The sequence below is a fragment of the Bacillus rossius genome (assembly GCF_032445375.1).
Source record: "Bacillus rossius redtenbacheri isolate Brsri chromosome 4 unlocalized genomic scaffold, Brsri_v3 Brsri_v3_scf4_2, whole genome shotgun sequence".
Lineage (NCBI taxonomy): Eukaryota > Metazoa > Arthropoda > Insecta > Phasmatodea > Bacillidae > Bacillus > Bacillus rossius.
This window is the reverse complement of record NW_026962011.1, coordinates 21,051,513-21,067,149: the sequence shown is the minus strand read 5'-3', so window position 1 is coordinate 21,067,149 and position 15,637 is coordinate 21,051,513. Positions and strand designations below refer to the sequence as shown.

At 37.5% G+C, this 15,637-nt stretch overlaps 1 protein-coding gene across 2 annotated transcripts in view; it reads left to right on the top strand.

The window, feature by feature from the left end:
• LOC134542337 (protein FRG1 homolog) overlaps nt 1-15,637 on the top strand; it is a 64,356-nt gene that overhangs the window by 32,961 nt on the left and 15,758 nt on the right. The window contains exons 1-5 of one of the 2 annotated variants that reach the window (XM_063386488.1): nt 2,300-2,463; nt 2,545-2,627; nt 7,990-8,115; nt 9,223-9,386; nt 11,807-12,009. In XM_063386488.1, the coding sequence (XP_063242558.1) occupies nt 2,405-2,463; nt 2,545-2,627; nt 7,990-8,115; nt 9,223-9,386; nt 11,807-12,009 (635 nt within the window). In that variant the 5' untranslated portion in view covers nt 2,300-2,404. Of the gene's footprint in view, nt 1-2,299; nt 2,464-2,544; nt 2,628-7,989; nt 8,116-9,222; nt 9,387-11,806; nt 12,010-15,637 lie in introns of those variants that run through there. The other variant, XM_063386489.1, reaches the window with a different exon arrangement.

Genomic DNA, 15,637 nt, shown 5'->3' with positions numbered 1-15,637 from the left:
ACAATAATTTTCAAGGATCATATTTTTAATTCCCACTTCCCTCTCTTCGCCATTTTTAGGCTGCAGAAACAAGCCTATAAAAATATATTCCTATAAACTCCTCGGACCCCTCTTTCATAAATCTTGGCTATGTCAATGTCGCTGGCTGATAATCTGCTATGCCTACACGATAGTCCACAGGTAGAGCGAGAGTTGTTCTGGGAGTGATGTCGCCACATGGCTGGTAGACAGAAGGTGTTGTGATCCAACAGAAATTCCCTGGCTGTTCTGACCACTGGAGATGCTATTCTAAATTCATTATGATAAGTTGGTTATTTGGGTAAGATTATTTTTATTCACACTCAGCCCTCTCACATGCTCTTCTCTGGACCTGGCCTGTCCCTGTCCTAGAGTGGTTACTCGCCTTGACTCGATGTGACTTCATGTATTAGTGACCAAGAATTATGTAAGCTGTTACAGAGGGTGGATTTAAGTTATGTCGTTGCGAGCCATCGGCCTTAGGTTTTCACTGCATGGGTACAAAGAGGACAGATGTCAGTATTGAATTGAAAGAACATAAACATAGAAAACACTGAAGCACGTTGGTTGCGGCAATGAAAAACTACAAAACACTGAAGTGTGGTGGCCTTCACTGGTGTAACGGAATTACACTTAAACAAATTAACTCTTAATAACACACACATTATGAATGTTAAATCACCATGTAATTAGTAGGATCACTAAGACATAAAAAAAACTAAATTGTAATAAAAGTCTGGAAGCCATAAATAAATGCAAATGCTATTTGGGCTACAAGGGCAGGACCTGTAAGTCCTCGGGCCATACTAAATGAAAAGAGTCTGTGATTTACGTTGATCACCAGTGTAGTGGCCCTATGTTGGCTAAGATGCAAACGTCTTTCGATGAGAATCCAATATAACTTGAGGCTTGGGTCTAATTCCGCGACCAGGCAAGGTCAAAATACTTTCATTTCGTGAAAGTTAAACAATTGAAAAAGTCTAAAAGTTGATCAGTGATTAATAAAAATATATAATCATTACCTGAAATGGGAGGCACCCCCTCAAACTATTACTGATGATGTCAAGATGCCAGTGTATAAACATTTTTAGGGGTTTCCGCGGTATTTCACATGCTTTCAGCCCCGATTGTAGGTGATGGAGGACTGACCGGCCTTCGAATGGCCAGCTGCCATTAGGAGACAATTTCGCGCTAAAATGTGCAGTGAATTGCAGAGTAGACTAGGCTATGTTTAAAGTAGAATTGCACTAAGTCAAAATTGCTTATTAATTAGTTGATAAAGTTTGCTAGTGAAGCAATTGCACGAAAACTTTTCATTAATTTAAAAATTAAATAACGCTGGTCGATTGCTGCTCGTGTGTCAATCGATATGTTTTTGGTGTTGTCAATTTGTGGCTTGGCACGAGTTGTCAAGTTTTTGCAGCTCATTTCTCCAAAATTTCTTTTCTTCGCTCCCTAAGTCAAACCTTCCACTTCCTTCCTTCTTTTTATTTCTGTTGACTTACCATTATTAAATCTCCCAACCTCTGGGCTTTCATTGATTTCTCCTTCCCCCTTCTGATTCTCCCATGTCAATTCACTTATTTGGCTACTCCTTCGAACCCAGGTCTCACATCCGATAATACACCCGTACTCTCTCAAGCTCAAGCCATTTTTTACTTTTTCCTATCTCTTTCCTATTCAGCAATGTCTCTCTTAAATCTTTTCCTTCTAATTTTGGTCGTTTTTCTATCACTGTCCTTAGCGAACCACCCACATGTCATACTAACTTTCCGCCGCCGCCGATCCATCATATTGCCAGTCGGGGCAGTTAGTGTGTGCGAGACCAGAAACCGAAGTTTCTATAACTCGCTTAGTGGGTGTAAATTCAGCTGCACCCCACACTTTTGTAAAATCACTTGGATCAATGGGCGGGGCGCGTTTGGCACACGGGCCTGTGCCATTTTAGTTCCCGCAAAACAAGCAAGTCAACAGCGTTGATCATGAGATACAGAAGCTTATAATATTAATTTAATAACATTTAATAATTCTCTTACTTGGAATGAAAATAAGGAGAAATCTTTTTTTCAAAAAATTATATAATATTGTGTATAAATATATACATACACACACAAATTAAACGATTATCTGTAAGAATCTGTAAATGCTTTTTGAAATTCTTGCTATGATTCTATTATAAGCATATTAGAAGTCAATTTTGTTTAGTTCTAATTTTCACCACAAAGACGCTATATACGCAAAGGTTTTCGGACAATGATTTTTAACGAGAGAGATTTGTTTGGGAGTCTAGGTTATAGAATACCATGAAAAAGAAAATTGTAAATAAGGCGTGTGGGTTCTGTTCATTAACTTAATATCATAAAATAAACAACACAATTTTGTTTTAATGTCTGAATACGATAAAGTTAAATCGGGGAAGTTGGTTTTGAAGGGTGAAAAACGGAGGTGACTAACATTTTTCCGTACCGTTTCCATTAAGGGTTAAATGAGTTGTAACCTCTAATATTGTGTTAATGTGTTTTCCAGTTCTCACAAGAAACGAAAACGTAATAAACACGGCGATGGTGAAACAGACAATCCAGTTGAAGATACAGACACCGTTAAACATGGTGAGTTTAAGGTGGAACATTTCATTATTTTATGTTACGGACAAAAAAGCATTTTACTGTACAATATATATATATATATATATATATATATATATATATATATATATATATATATAGAGAGAGAGAGAGAGAGAGAGAGTTTGATTTAGATTTCTTCTCACATCCAGTATCTTCCGCTCAAGCCCATTCCATTCCCACCACGTATTCATCAGAAATACGTGTTTTCCTCTTTCTGTTTCTCCACTCTGGAAATTTAACTCATTATCCCTCCTGGTATTGGCCTCTCTGTTTAACTTACCTCTCAGCTTTCCCCAGCCCCACTTTCCCCGTATGGTATATAGCTTCACCAATTTTTCTACTTTCCTCCTTTATAGTGTGTCCTACCCCAGCTCCATCATCACAGATGGTCTATGCATCTTCCCCATTTTCCTTTCCCGTCTTCTCCACATACACATCGCCTAGCTAACCTCTCTACAGTGTACCCTTTCCAGCGCTTTAATTTCTTTCTCTAGGTACAAGTCTCGGTAAATATGTAGAGTCGCGGTATATGCGAAAAAAAATGCTAAAAATCCGAAAATACTTTTATTCTATGCTCTTTCACTTCCTCTTTACATTAAAACCGGCGGAGATAAGAAATTCCGGTAAATATTTACAATCGCGGTAGATGCCAAAAAAAATGCTAAAAATCCGAAAATACTTTTATTCTATGCTCTTTCACTTCCTCTTTTCAAATCAACCGGCGGAGATAAGAAATTCCAAATACTTTAGGAGATATGGAATTTTTAAATTTTGAACATGTAAGAGTAGCGGTATTTGCGAAAAATAATTCTAAAAATCTGAAATTACTTTTATTATATGCTCTTTCACTTCCTCTTTACATTAAAACCGGCGGAGATAAGAAATTCCAAATACTTTAGGAGATATCGAATTTTTAGATTTTCATCACAATACCTGTGAATTCAGGCGGCCACCATTGTTTCTTGTTTACGAGACGAGTATGATTTTTTTCCGCGTAGGTGAACCGACCATTGTTGCTTGTTTACGTTTATGATTTTTTATTTTCGCGACGTAGGTAGAACGACTACATCATTTTCTACTAATGGCAAAGGAATGTACCCGCCTCTAACGTATACGTGAGTTTTTAACGTTTCAAATTTTAATGTTTTATTTGTTGCGCAAGTAATAAGTAAAAAAATTACGTGAGTTCCTACCGTTCATCCTTTGTCCCGGTTTGTTAGGTCAGGTCAGCTACATTATAAATACTTTAAAACTAAACAACCATTAAAATTAATTTATATTATTTTTAATGTCTGCTTAGTTTGAAAGTATTAATAATGTAACTGACCTGACCTAATCGACCATTTTAATTAATTAGGCATTCACAAACGGTAAATCAAGACGCACATAAAGTTCTGCCATTCCCGATTACACCCGAACCATTTACCTTCGGCCAACCTCGGTTTTATTTATTAATATTTATATTTCTCTGTTTATTTTAATGTAGCTATACTAACCTAACTAACCGTCCATAGTGTTTTAAAGTGTTTTAATGTAGCTAACCTAACATAACATAACTATAATAAAAGTATTTTCAGATTTTAATAGATACTCCTAAACAAGCAACAATGTAGTCGTTCACCTACGTCGCGGGAAAAAAAATCATACTCGTCTCGTAAACAAGAAACAATGGTGGCCGCCTGAATTCACAGGTATTGTGATGAAAATTTAAAAATTCGATATCTCCTAAAGTATTTGGAATTTCTTACCTCCGCCGGTTGATTTGAAAAGAGGAAGTGAAAGAGCACAGAATAAAAGTAATTTCAGATTTTTAGAATTATTTTTCGCAAATACAGCTACTCTACATGTTCAAAATTTAAAAATTCCATATCTCCTAAAGTATTTGGAATTTCTTATCTCCGCCGGTTGATTTGAAAAGAGGAAGTGAAAGAGCATAGAATAAAAGTATTTTCGGATTTTTAGCATTTTTTTTTCGCATATACCGTTACCCTACATATTTACCCAAGTCTCAAATTGCTACAGCATATTCCTTCATAGGCTTCACATTGAGTACGCCTTCTTTACGGTCAGTCCTGTCCCCTTCAGTGTCCTAGCAATCAACCCCAGCCTCCTCTCCTTTGTTACTACCTGCTGCATGTGATTTCCCCAACCTAGGTTACCCTGTAGGGTTACTCCCAGGTATTTATAGTCTCCTACCTTCTGAATCTCTTACCCCTTTCGAGAATATACTTGCTTAGCTACCTTTCTTCTCCTTGTGAATCAGACCATCTTCGTTCTTTTGATATTCATCCCTATTCCATTCGCCCTCGACCAACCTTCAATTTTCTCCAAGTCCTTGTGCAGGTGTGCCACAAACAGTCTCAGTCTACTTTCCAATACCTTCCCAACATCACTCATCATGAGTAAGAACAGTATGGGTCCCAAAACACTCCCCTGCAGTACCCCTGTCACATCCCCCTCAGCAAACCATTCCTTTCCCACTCTCACCCATTGTTACCCATCCCCCATGATTTAACAAGATTTATAAATCATGTATTTCAGTAAAGCTTATTAGAAAGGAACACTAGGAAAGTCTTTGAAGCAAAGAAAGATAGGAATGGAATGTTTTGGAAGAGGAGTGTGTGTTGGCTAGGAGTGTCTTAGTTCTGGAGAAGAGTGAGAGGGATGTAGGGGGCATTCTTTTGCAACTACATTTATATATATGTTACAGTATGAATTATGCTGTTTTTGCACTAATGCTTTGCTTAAACTTACTTGAGTTTTGTCGCATGGTACTAAAATTATGGTATGTGTTTCGAAATGAAGTTGGTATTTGAAGCCAACTTATCCTCAGTAAATGCTTACCACCGGGTTTTTGCCCAATTATAGTAGTCATCAATAATAATAAATTATAATGTTTACATACATTATAATAATAACATAGCTAAAAAAAATTATCTAATCATATTAAGCCTATGGCTACTTTTGCGATAGAATGTGCACAAAACAGAATTTGGTAAATTTCCAGTGCCTGGTGTATTCATTTGTTTGGGATTAAAATGTTGGGTAATTTACTAATGTAGGTGCATTTCTGAAATAAAATTTTTAAAATTACAATGATATATTGTGTTTTAGTAATAAATATTTTGTGATGGTATGATTACAAATCTTTCCTTGTTTTTGAAATGTTTAGTAAATTTTTCAGTCTTGTGGCTTTTCCATAGTAAAAATTTAAAAAATTCAGAAAGTGGTGTTTTTAAATACTAAAGACCTTCCTCTATTTAATCTATAAACAGTGTTTGGTTTTCTACTGGATACTGTGAAACTTACTATAAATATAGACTGCAGACTTAGCAGCAATCTGACCACTGTCTGTGTTTGCTATAGGGACGTAAAATTATTGTGTTATTTAATAGTGCAGCCAAGGCTGTTTTCCAGAAGAGATATCTGTGATTGTTGTTGCCAAGCTACTGTTACGTTGATACTAGTTGCAGCCTGATACTGTGGTTCTCCAGAGATCCTTTGGAATATAGCATAGGTGAGACTGTTTTAAAGAAGACAGTACATTATAACTGGGGCCAAGACTGTTTTCCAGTATCAGTGGGCAGGGAAATTTTTTTCCCCATTGTCATTGAATTTTTTTTTATCAAGGTTTACTAGCCACCTTGCCTGCCATTCAAAAGTTTTCTGTTCTAATTTTAGAACTTTACTTGGAATGGCCAAATGAAGGGTATATACCTACATGGTAAACAGGGAGAGCATCCTAAATGTTATTATTCACAGAAAGGAACTAATAGTGCCATCCCTTGACCCAACAAGAAAATAACACATTGTCAATTGTAGATAGAGAGGATTTTTTTTGTTTTGTTTTGTAAGTTCGTGAAATTATAAATAACTGGACACTGGTAATTTACCCAGGATTTGATGCTACATTCACTTACAGCAAATTTGTTCGGATGTGTGCCAATTCTTTCCAACATTTACAACTGCCAAAAATTTCAGTTACTATTTTCAAACTGTTATGTTCAAAATTCTATGTTCAAAATTTTGAATTTGGTTTGCAATTATTGGGTGTTACGTAAATAAGGCCATTGTAAACATAAGACTAGGCACTTAAATCTAACCTTTTATTTTAATGACTAGAAGTGAAGACTTGCCGTAAAATACTATGTCAAAATTATTTCACCTTTCATCTTTGAAATGTGTAATAAAACAATGATAAGCTACCCTAATAGTGTTGGCGGTTAGCAGCTCTTGAAAGAAGTTGAATTAACAGCCTGCAGTAGCGACTTCTGTGGAGGCACCAGTAGTCTGGACCTAGTATAATACCTGTTGTACTACTTCAGAAGCCCTCATGTCACCCCTCTGAATCCACTCCTAACAGCCTGGTGAAATTCTTCATGGCTTTATTAAATTACTATATCCTTAATCTAGTTGTAGTATTATTAGATTGACTTCATACAGAAATTGGTACACGGCACAGTTAAAAGTTCATCAACTTTCTGTGTGCCATGTATGCAAGTAGTAGCCACTTCTGCATAATTACGCAGTAATTGTATGAAGCCATTTTAATTATTCAGCTAATTGTTGTCCAAAACATTGCCTGAAGTGTAGTGTTTTCCTGGTGGAAACAGTTAGAATTACTGTATTTTACATAAGTGACTGTTCAACGTCGGAGATTCTAATTCATGCATACTAACAATCATCGGAGTCAAGAACCGTTTCCTTTATGTTTTGGTCAGAATAGTATGGCAACGGCAAGGTATAAAAAAGGTGACTTCAACTATGTCACAGTAGGCCGTCTCCCGGCATTTCAAAACTCTGTGTGCGAGTGTTTTCCTGTATATTTTTATTTTACTTGTGGAAGCTGCCATCTTTTTGAGTACATTGAACTTCTGTGCATGCTGTTGCAAATTTTGCCCAGGCTTTAGTATTAAACACAGTTCACCAAAATGTTTTTTTTTTTTCCTTATGATATGTTTTATAATTAGCCAGTTTATAAGCATTTAATGACTCAAATGTTTCCACATTCAATATTTTTTGCTATTTCAGCAGGAAATTTCTTTAAAAAAAAAACATTTGAACAACAGTAAGATTTAAAAAGTTAGAAAGATTATGTTGTTTAGTAGAAGTTGATACTTTCAGGCTCACTGCTAAGTAAAAAAAACTTAAGGAAGTTTTCAATGGTTAATTGTGAACTGAAATGTTTTCAATCTTTAGTGTGGTCACAGAATTGGCAAATAGCAAAGTTGTTTGCCATAGCGCCACAGATAGCTGAAGTGTTTCATAATGCATGGTAACGATGGATCATCATATAAGCCGTGTGCTTGCAGAGACAGCTCTGTTGCCACTGGATTCCTTGCAGGGGGCTGGTGGAGAGTGTCCTCGGTGGAGCAGATGGTGGGGTCGGTGGCCATCGAGTTTGGCGACCAGACGTACGTGAAGGCGTTGGACAACGGCCTGTTCACACTGGGAGCCCCGCACGACGAAGGTAAGCGGGCGCTACGCACCAGACAACGGAGCTGCCATGAGGGTTTATTCCGAGTTTTTAATTTATTCTATCGTAAGTTTTCTATGTCGATTCTGACGTACTGTTTGCTCACCGATCGGAACAAATCAGTGTTTAAAATTATATTCTAAGTGCTCTATCGGTACGAAGGTCCACTCTCTCTCAACAATGTTCAGGCCTAATGATTCCCCACTTCTCTTCTGCCTCCCCCTCCCGGGCATTCCAGACTAACATCATGGTGAAACTAAATCACTGTTAAATATTTATAATTTATCACTAAATTGTAGCTATTTATAGTTACCTTGTTGCAAATGAAAGAAACATTTTGTCTTTGTTTAGCTTGAAACAAGGGAAGTTCAGAGTGAAGTTTGTAACAACCCAGGCTAATATCCTCCCCATGTGTTAAATGGTTTAAGTAACAATTTATTATGTTCTTTCATCATGATCAGTACTTTGGTTATGTTTGCTGATATCATTTAAATAACAGCTTTTTATTCCTTTTAAGAAGTATTCCTATGTTTGCCATTTATTTTATAATGAAAATGATAATTTTTATCATTTCATGCTTTTTAAGGTGGTCTGACCATTTATCTACTTTATAGTGAATAACTAGGCCTTGTTTTTACCTGTCTGGTTGTGAATTATACGTTTGTATGTAATTTAACCAGAATTTATTATCACAGCAATGAAAAGATAGTTCTACTCTCGTTTTTAAAGAAGTTGAACATTTCTTGATCCATCACTTTAAAACTAACATAGGTGTCTCTCCTTCCCTTGAAAACCCAAACGATTTTTACATTTTCAAACTTGGACTCTACTGTTACCGCACTAGAAACACCAGCGAGTATCGCACTTATCATCCTGCGTCACTAACGTAGCTACACCCCTGACTAGGCGGACCCCTTAAGTGCTTTTAAGCCCCGTTGACCTTGGGAGTCATCAGAGGCAGTTGGTTGTGATAGGATGTGATTGATGGAATGGATTGGTGTGGAAACTGGAGTGTCCGGGTAAATCCACCACGTTGCCGGGAATCACTCCGGATTGCCGTGATTGTCAGAGATGGGGTTGTGTAACTGATGTCTGGCGCAGGGGAAGGACCCTCGCCGGAGGAGGTGCTGACAGCGTTTCCCGTTGACGTCAGCAAGGTGGCGCTCAAGTCCGGCTACGGCAAGTACCTGCGGGTGGACAAGGGCACCGTGGTGGGGCGCTCCGACGCCGTGGGGCCGCTGGAGCAGTGGGAGCCGGTCTTCCAGGTGCTCTGCCCTCCGCTTTTCTCATCGAGAGTCCAACATGTGGTGCACGAGTACTCAGCAGTTTGAAGTACTCGACTTGAGCCTAATTTTAAAGCTGTTTCACTAGAGAAATAATTTAAAAACTCATCAAAAATCACTAATACGAACCTGGAGTAATCTACATTAATACCTAGGAATTTTGAAGCTCATAAATTGCAGTTCAGTAGGAAACATGATTAGTTGATGCAGAACTGATTAAAATGGTATTTGTTTCAATTGAAGTACTTCAGCATGCAACATTTATATTCTTCCACTGTTTCATTATTGTTAACAATAAAGATAAATAAGTATTGAATTTTCTAGCAATGGTGGTTGATTTTACATAGTCTCATATTGTATTTAGGAATTTAATTTTTCTTTGGACGTGTTTGTGGTCAGGGGATCAGATGAAAGTTTTTTTATATCGGGGCCATTGAAAACTTCCCGCTTTTAACTTGGCTTCAAATATCTGAAACAATCCCCAACTGTTGGCAATGTGTGTATCATATTTATTTCAAAGCACTTCATGATCCCATGAACATCATTAAAATAAACCAGATTTCCCTCTTTGGAGAAGAACTGAGTAAATTCTCTCTCTAAATGTCTGTACCACAAAAATGAGGTCCCAGATGATACTAAGTTGTAGAGCTCACTCTGAGAAAAAAAAGTGAGGTCCCTCGTTAACAGGATAATCTGAGCTAGATTCATCTTGGGAAGCTAATGTGTCTGAGTCCAATGACTCACTCAGGTAATATAGGAATGCCAAAACAAAATGAGTTTTTCTTACCCTTGAACCAGAAACAAAGATCTTTTTCGCATCTTCTGCACACCTTATGTGGAGCCCATGCTTTGACTTGATCAACACTTTTCAATTTGAAATACTAAAAATAAGTTTCCTTCACCAACTCACTTAATGTTTCTTGGTTGACTTTTCACTGTGTATTTACTACAAACATAACAGAAGCTTTTGGGAGAAATTATACAACCTCTGTGAGCAAATTTCAGAAATAAAAACACAAACACAGTAGTGTTTGAATCTGGATATAAACTGAGTGTGACATTAGATGGCCAGCGAAATACTGAACTTATTTAGCTTGTTGAAACATTATCTACTCCAACAACAGTGTGTTTATACTTACTCTTAGTATCCCAGATAACGTGGAAACATGCTCAGCCTCACCAGTAATAATACTCACTGAAACTAATTAAACCTGTTTCAACACGATCATGCAACCTTCCAACGCAAAAACTACTTTACCAACCTCCCCCTAACACTACTTTCTTCAGTCATTAATTTATATATTTTTTATTTATGGCCAATTCCAGCTATAATTAATATAATTAATATGAAAATTCTTAATTTTAAGACCATTTTTTTAAATAAAAAATACAACATTATTTCGAATTTTATGCTAAATACAAACAAAAACTTGAGTGTAACAAACAAGATGGAATTTTTTCTGTCCCCTCCTCTCCTTTTCCTCCCATTTTTACCAAGTTGAAATCTATAAAAAAAATGTATAAAAATCCTATGCAGTCTTTTATGTGCAGACCTGTGACAGCTTTTATTGACAGAACTTAAAAATTTGAATGCGCCTTTTTAAAATTGTATATTCTTTCGTTCTGACAATGCAGCAGTCATGGTTGGACATAAGAATGGTGTGGTTGCTATCTTAAAAATAAAACAGCCAATTATAGGGGCAATTGGATGTGTTCTTTAAATAGTTGTCCTTTAGGTATTCAGTAGTTTATGCTGAAATGCATGCATTAAACTATTGATGTGTTTAGAATGTTGCTGAACTTAAGGGGCCCGCCTACCTGGGCACACATACGGTGTGCAGAGCTTCAGGAAAAACAACGCAATTTCAAAACTACTCAAAATATCCGAGTGGGGCCTATTTACGAATAGCATTTAAGAGTTTGCTGAGGGCCGAAAAGTACTTTTAATTTCGGATTAAGTTTTTAAACTGTATTTTTAGAAGCGTTAAAATGCCTAAAACGCGTGTTTTCAGAGTAATTTTTAGGCAATAAACAATCAGTACAGATTCTTGAAAGCACTTAAGGGGCTTGCATAACACCTTTATCTTGATTTCTCCGCCATATAATGTTACGGTCTCCGCTCAAATTTCACAGTTATCCTGTGTCGACGAGACGAATGCGCGTCAGTTCAGAGACTTGCGCTTAGAGGCTATACCGCGCTGGAAGCACCAGAGAGCGTCGCGCTTATAATCCCGCCTCACTAACACACATGCACCACTGACGAGGTGGGCCCCTTAAGTTGCATGTTTCAGTTACACTGATTGAATAATCATGTGTGATCCATGCAAAAACTTAGTTCCGTTGTGCTCGGTGGTGGCAGTGGAGAGCAGGGGAGAGCAGGGAAGGGTGGTGCTGGCCTGCAGGACGGGCGGCTGGCGCTGTCGGGCTGCAACGGCTGCTTCATGTCGGTGGACGACGAGGACGACGGCGTGGTGGCACGCAGCGGCACGGCCGGGAGGCAGCACTTCCTGCAGATGCGCTCCCCCGCGCCCAAGGAGCGCGGCCAGGCCAGCGACGTGCCGCTCGAGGAGCGCGGCTCCCTGTCGCAGGTCGAGGTCAACTACGTGTGAGTGTCTCATTACTGGCTTACACACGTTGCTACTCCAACAGACACAAGTATTTGTGAAAAAAATTTTTAAATGTATTAGGAATTATACATAAATATGTACTGCATTTGAAACTCAGGTAAACAAAGTGCAATGAATTTTTATAACCTTTATGAAGTGCCAAATGCATGTACAATGAAACATTTTATTTGGCAGCTGTTAAATACAGTCAAACCTCTCTTGAACGACCCCTCACGGTTCCCAGGAATAGGGTCTTAATAGAGGGGGGGTCATAATAGATGTTTTCCTAAATTTTCAGTTGATTTCACCCCTCCCCCCTTTCCAAACCGCTACACGCTAAGAAACCAGTCGTACAATGGCAGGATGCTGTCACTCACAATGCTAGACGTCTTTGCTTTAAACACACTTCAACCTTCATGACAAGTCTGTCGCCCTACAGGCCACCTCTAAAGAAAATATGTCTAAAGACAGTTTATTTTTATTGGTTAGTTTACATGTACGTTTTCTGCTTGCCGTAGTTAAATACACTAGAACCCCTATGTCATGAACCCTGGATTTAACGAAGCAGTGATTTTACGAATACATTCTCGGGAACCGTCAAAAACTTGGACATTTTGACCAAAATGTGAAAATCAGAAAAAAATTAAAAACAAATGAAATGTAAGTTCATTAAAATCTGTTAATTTTAACACACAGCGTACAGCAAACCCCCTTATTTGCACTTTTCATGGGGACAAAGTCAAAAAGTGTTAAAAGCAGGAAAGTGTAAATAAAGGGAAAAGTAAGAAATACGTTAAAGTTAATTAAAATACGGTCGCATCCTGCAGCGTTCATAACAAATACGGGCTACATTACACATACGCATTGCACCACAGTAAAAAAATTAAAAAAAAAGGCCGCAAATTGAAAATTTTTCGTCAATATAGCGCGCCGTGTGCGGAGAGAGGTCATCGTACTCAATCAGCTGTTGTAATGGTGCGGCGTAGCCGCCGGCTGGCTCTCTCTGTTCTCTGAGCTGCGCATGCGCAGTATACCGTAACTCACTCAACGCTCCGCCCAGATTCATGACGTTCCATCAGCAGCCAGCCAATAGATACGAGCTTAGCGGAAAAAAAATATAAGCTCCACCTCCCGTCCAGTTCTAATACCAGTTTATTGGTATACGCACCATTTTCTCGCTGCCGTTACATGTTCAAGTTTACATTCATCTTGATTTCTTGATACCAATAATTAATTATTTACGATCCCCAGAAATAAATGGTTAGTTGAAAAAATATGCGTCAACTGTACAATACTTCCGAAATTATAAAATACGTATAAAACAGTTACCAAGACTCCGCTCATTTTATCTTGTGAAGTTTATGTCTTGTACCAGTATTTAGGCTAAGTTGTGACATAAATATAGTAGTATCAGAACGTTTATACATTCGTGAGTTTACGTTTTCCCTAGTAGATTTTAGATTGTCTCCTGCTATATTTACTCGGACTTTTACACACCTAGGCTTAAATTATTATATGTTTAGAAATAAAAGTAACTTTTCATGTTATAAAATATGTATATTTTGCGATTTAAAATGTTTACTGTCGACTATAAAAGTTACGTTTTTCACAATGTTTTTAGGCCTACTATGCTTGTTACGTGACGTAAATAGCGGGATGGATTCGATTTTTGAGACGTAATTCGCGTGAAATTATTGTATTGGTTTAAATGGGAACTAAACGGGACCTGAAGAATATAGTGCAAATAACGGGAAAACGTAAATAACGGTAACGTAAATAAGGGGTTTCGCTGTATTTTTGTGTCGGCTTTAATATGTACTTCCAATAATGTTCATGTAAGAATAACAAAAAATAATGGGACATTTCCTTTAAAAATATGGCAGCTGTAGGTTCTGCAACGCGGGTGGGCGCACACTAAGTTCGCCCGGCTGGCTGGCGGCAGCGGCTTCATGACTCATAAGTAGAGGTGGGACGATACCACACTTTCGATACTCAATTCTGTATTGTTTTTTCAGTTGGATACTTTCGATACTCCAGGGAAAAATATTTTCCCATTAAGTAACAATTATTACAAACAACAAATTAGTTTTAAACTATATAAATTCAATCATTCATACCAGCATTATGTCAGATTAAACTTAAATACGTAATGTGTAAATAATTGCATTATATTAATGAAATATATGAATTCATTATTATATATACATATATTAAAACCACCAAAAATGTAAAATACAGTCCATAATCAAGTAAAGCTGACATGAGAAACAGTGGCCTTACAAAATGTTTGAAGTCATTTCTTGGAGGAACGGAAAAATCACCAAGCCGAAATTAGAAATAAAAAAAAATTAGGCTATTGTAAATAGAAAATCAGAAATTTTTGCTTGTTTGTTTTATTTTACAAACAGCTTTATGCAACAGAACAATTTTCAATAAAATGTTAACTTGAGAAACGTAAAATACAAAACAATCCGATCGTAAGAAAACAATAACAAACGGGTATATTCAGTTCAAAGATTAATGAATGCACAAAATATGAGATCCGTGCCTTGGTAAAGCGCGTGCAGCATTTTCATAATCATTGCTAGTTTGCGTCACTAGTCTCGCTTGGTGCTGGCCATAGATGCTACTAGCGAAGTGCATAGTCTTTCTGATACTATCCATATCTATGGAGTGATAAAGTTATTTTCTTACGTTTGCAAAGGTAAACGATGAACGTTTTTCAAAATAAAAGCATTAATTAAAACGTAATTTATCAGAAGGAATATATTAACAAAAACATTTGTGAATTTTACGACTTTTCCGCATTGTAAAAACGTATTAAACGGGAAATTAATGATTTTATAAGTGTATGTTCCGGAAAAGTAAACCATTGATAAAAATATAGTAGTACTTTCGGCGGGACCAAAATTAATTGGCGTATGACACGGGAAAATGCATGAAACGGGAACGTATCATCGAGGTTCTACTGTAGTTGTATTTTGTACGATGGCGACTCAAAACATAATTCAATACAAATGAACAAGCATTCCGGTATCGAAAAAATGTATCGAACTTACAGTTTTGATACTCGATACTTTGCGATACCGTTAAGTATCGAAGGTTTTGAGGTATCAAAGTATCGAAAATCCCATCACTACTCATAAGCTCACCCCTCCCTCCCCTCGGTGACATTCTTCAAGGCTAGCTCATCCCTCGCAGACACACAAACCATCTAGTGTCCTTCAGTGAGAAAATGCTCATTTCACCCTCCCTTCTCCCGTAAAATTGGGCTATTATCAATGGGGTACTAAAGTGGTGAGGGAGGGGTAGGATCGTTGTGAATATTTTCGGACCCCTCCCTCCCCGCCAAACACGCCCAAAAAAAAGTACACTAGAGTCCCGTTATAGCGAGGTGTCACGGTTCCGGGTTTGATCCTCGCTATAACCGTGTCCTCGCTATAACCGAATTGGACAAATTTTGGCCCCCAAAAAATAAAATTTAACCGAATATAGCATAAAAATTGTGTTTAAACCTGTATAATTGAAAAATAACAGGTTATATTAACGAAATCTTAATTTCTGTGAGCAGATGTGTGAATTCTCTTTAAAACGATACCCCATAAGTACGGATGCGATCACCGATTG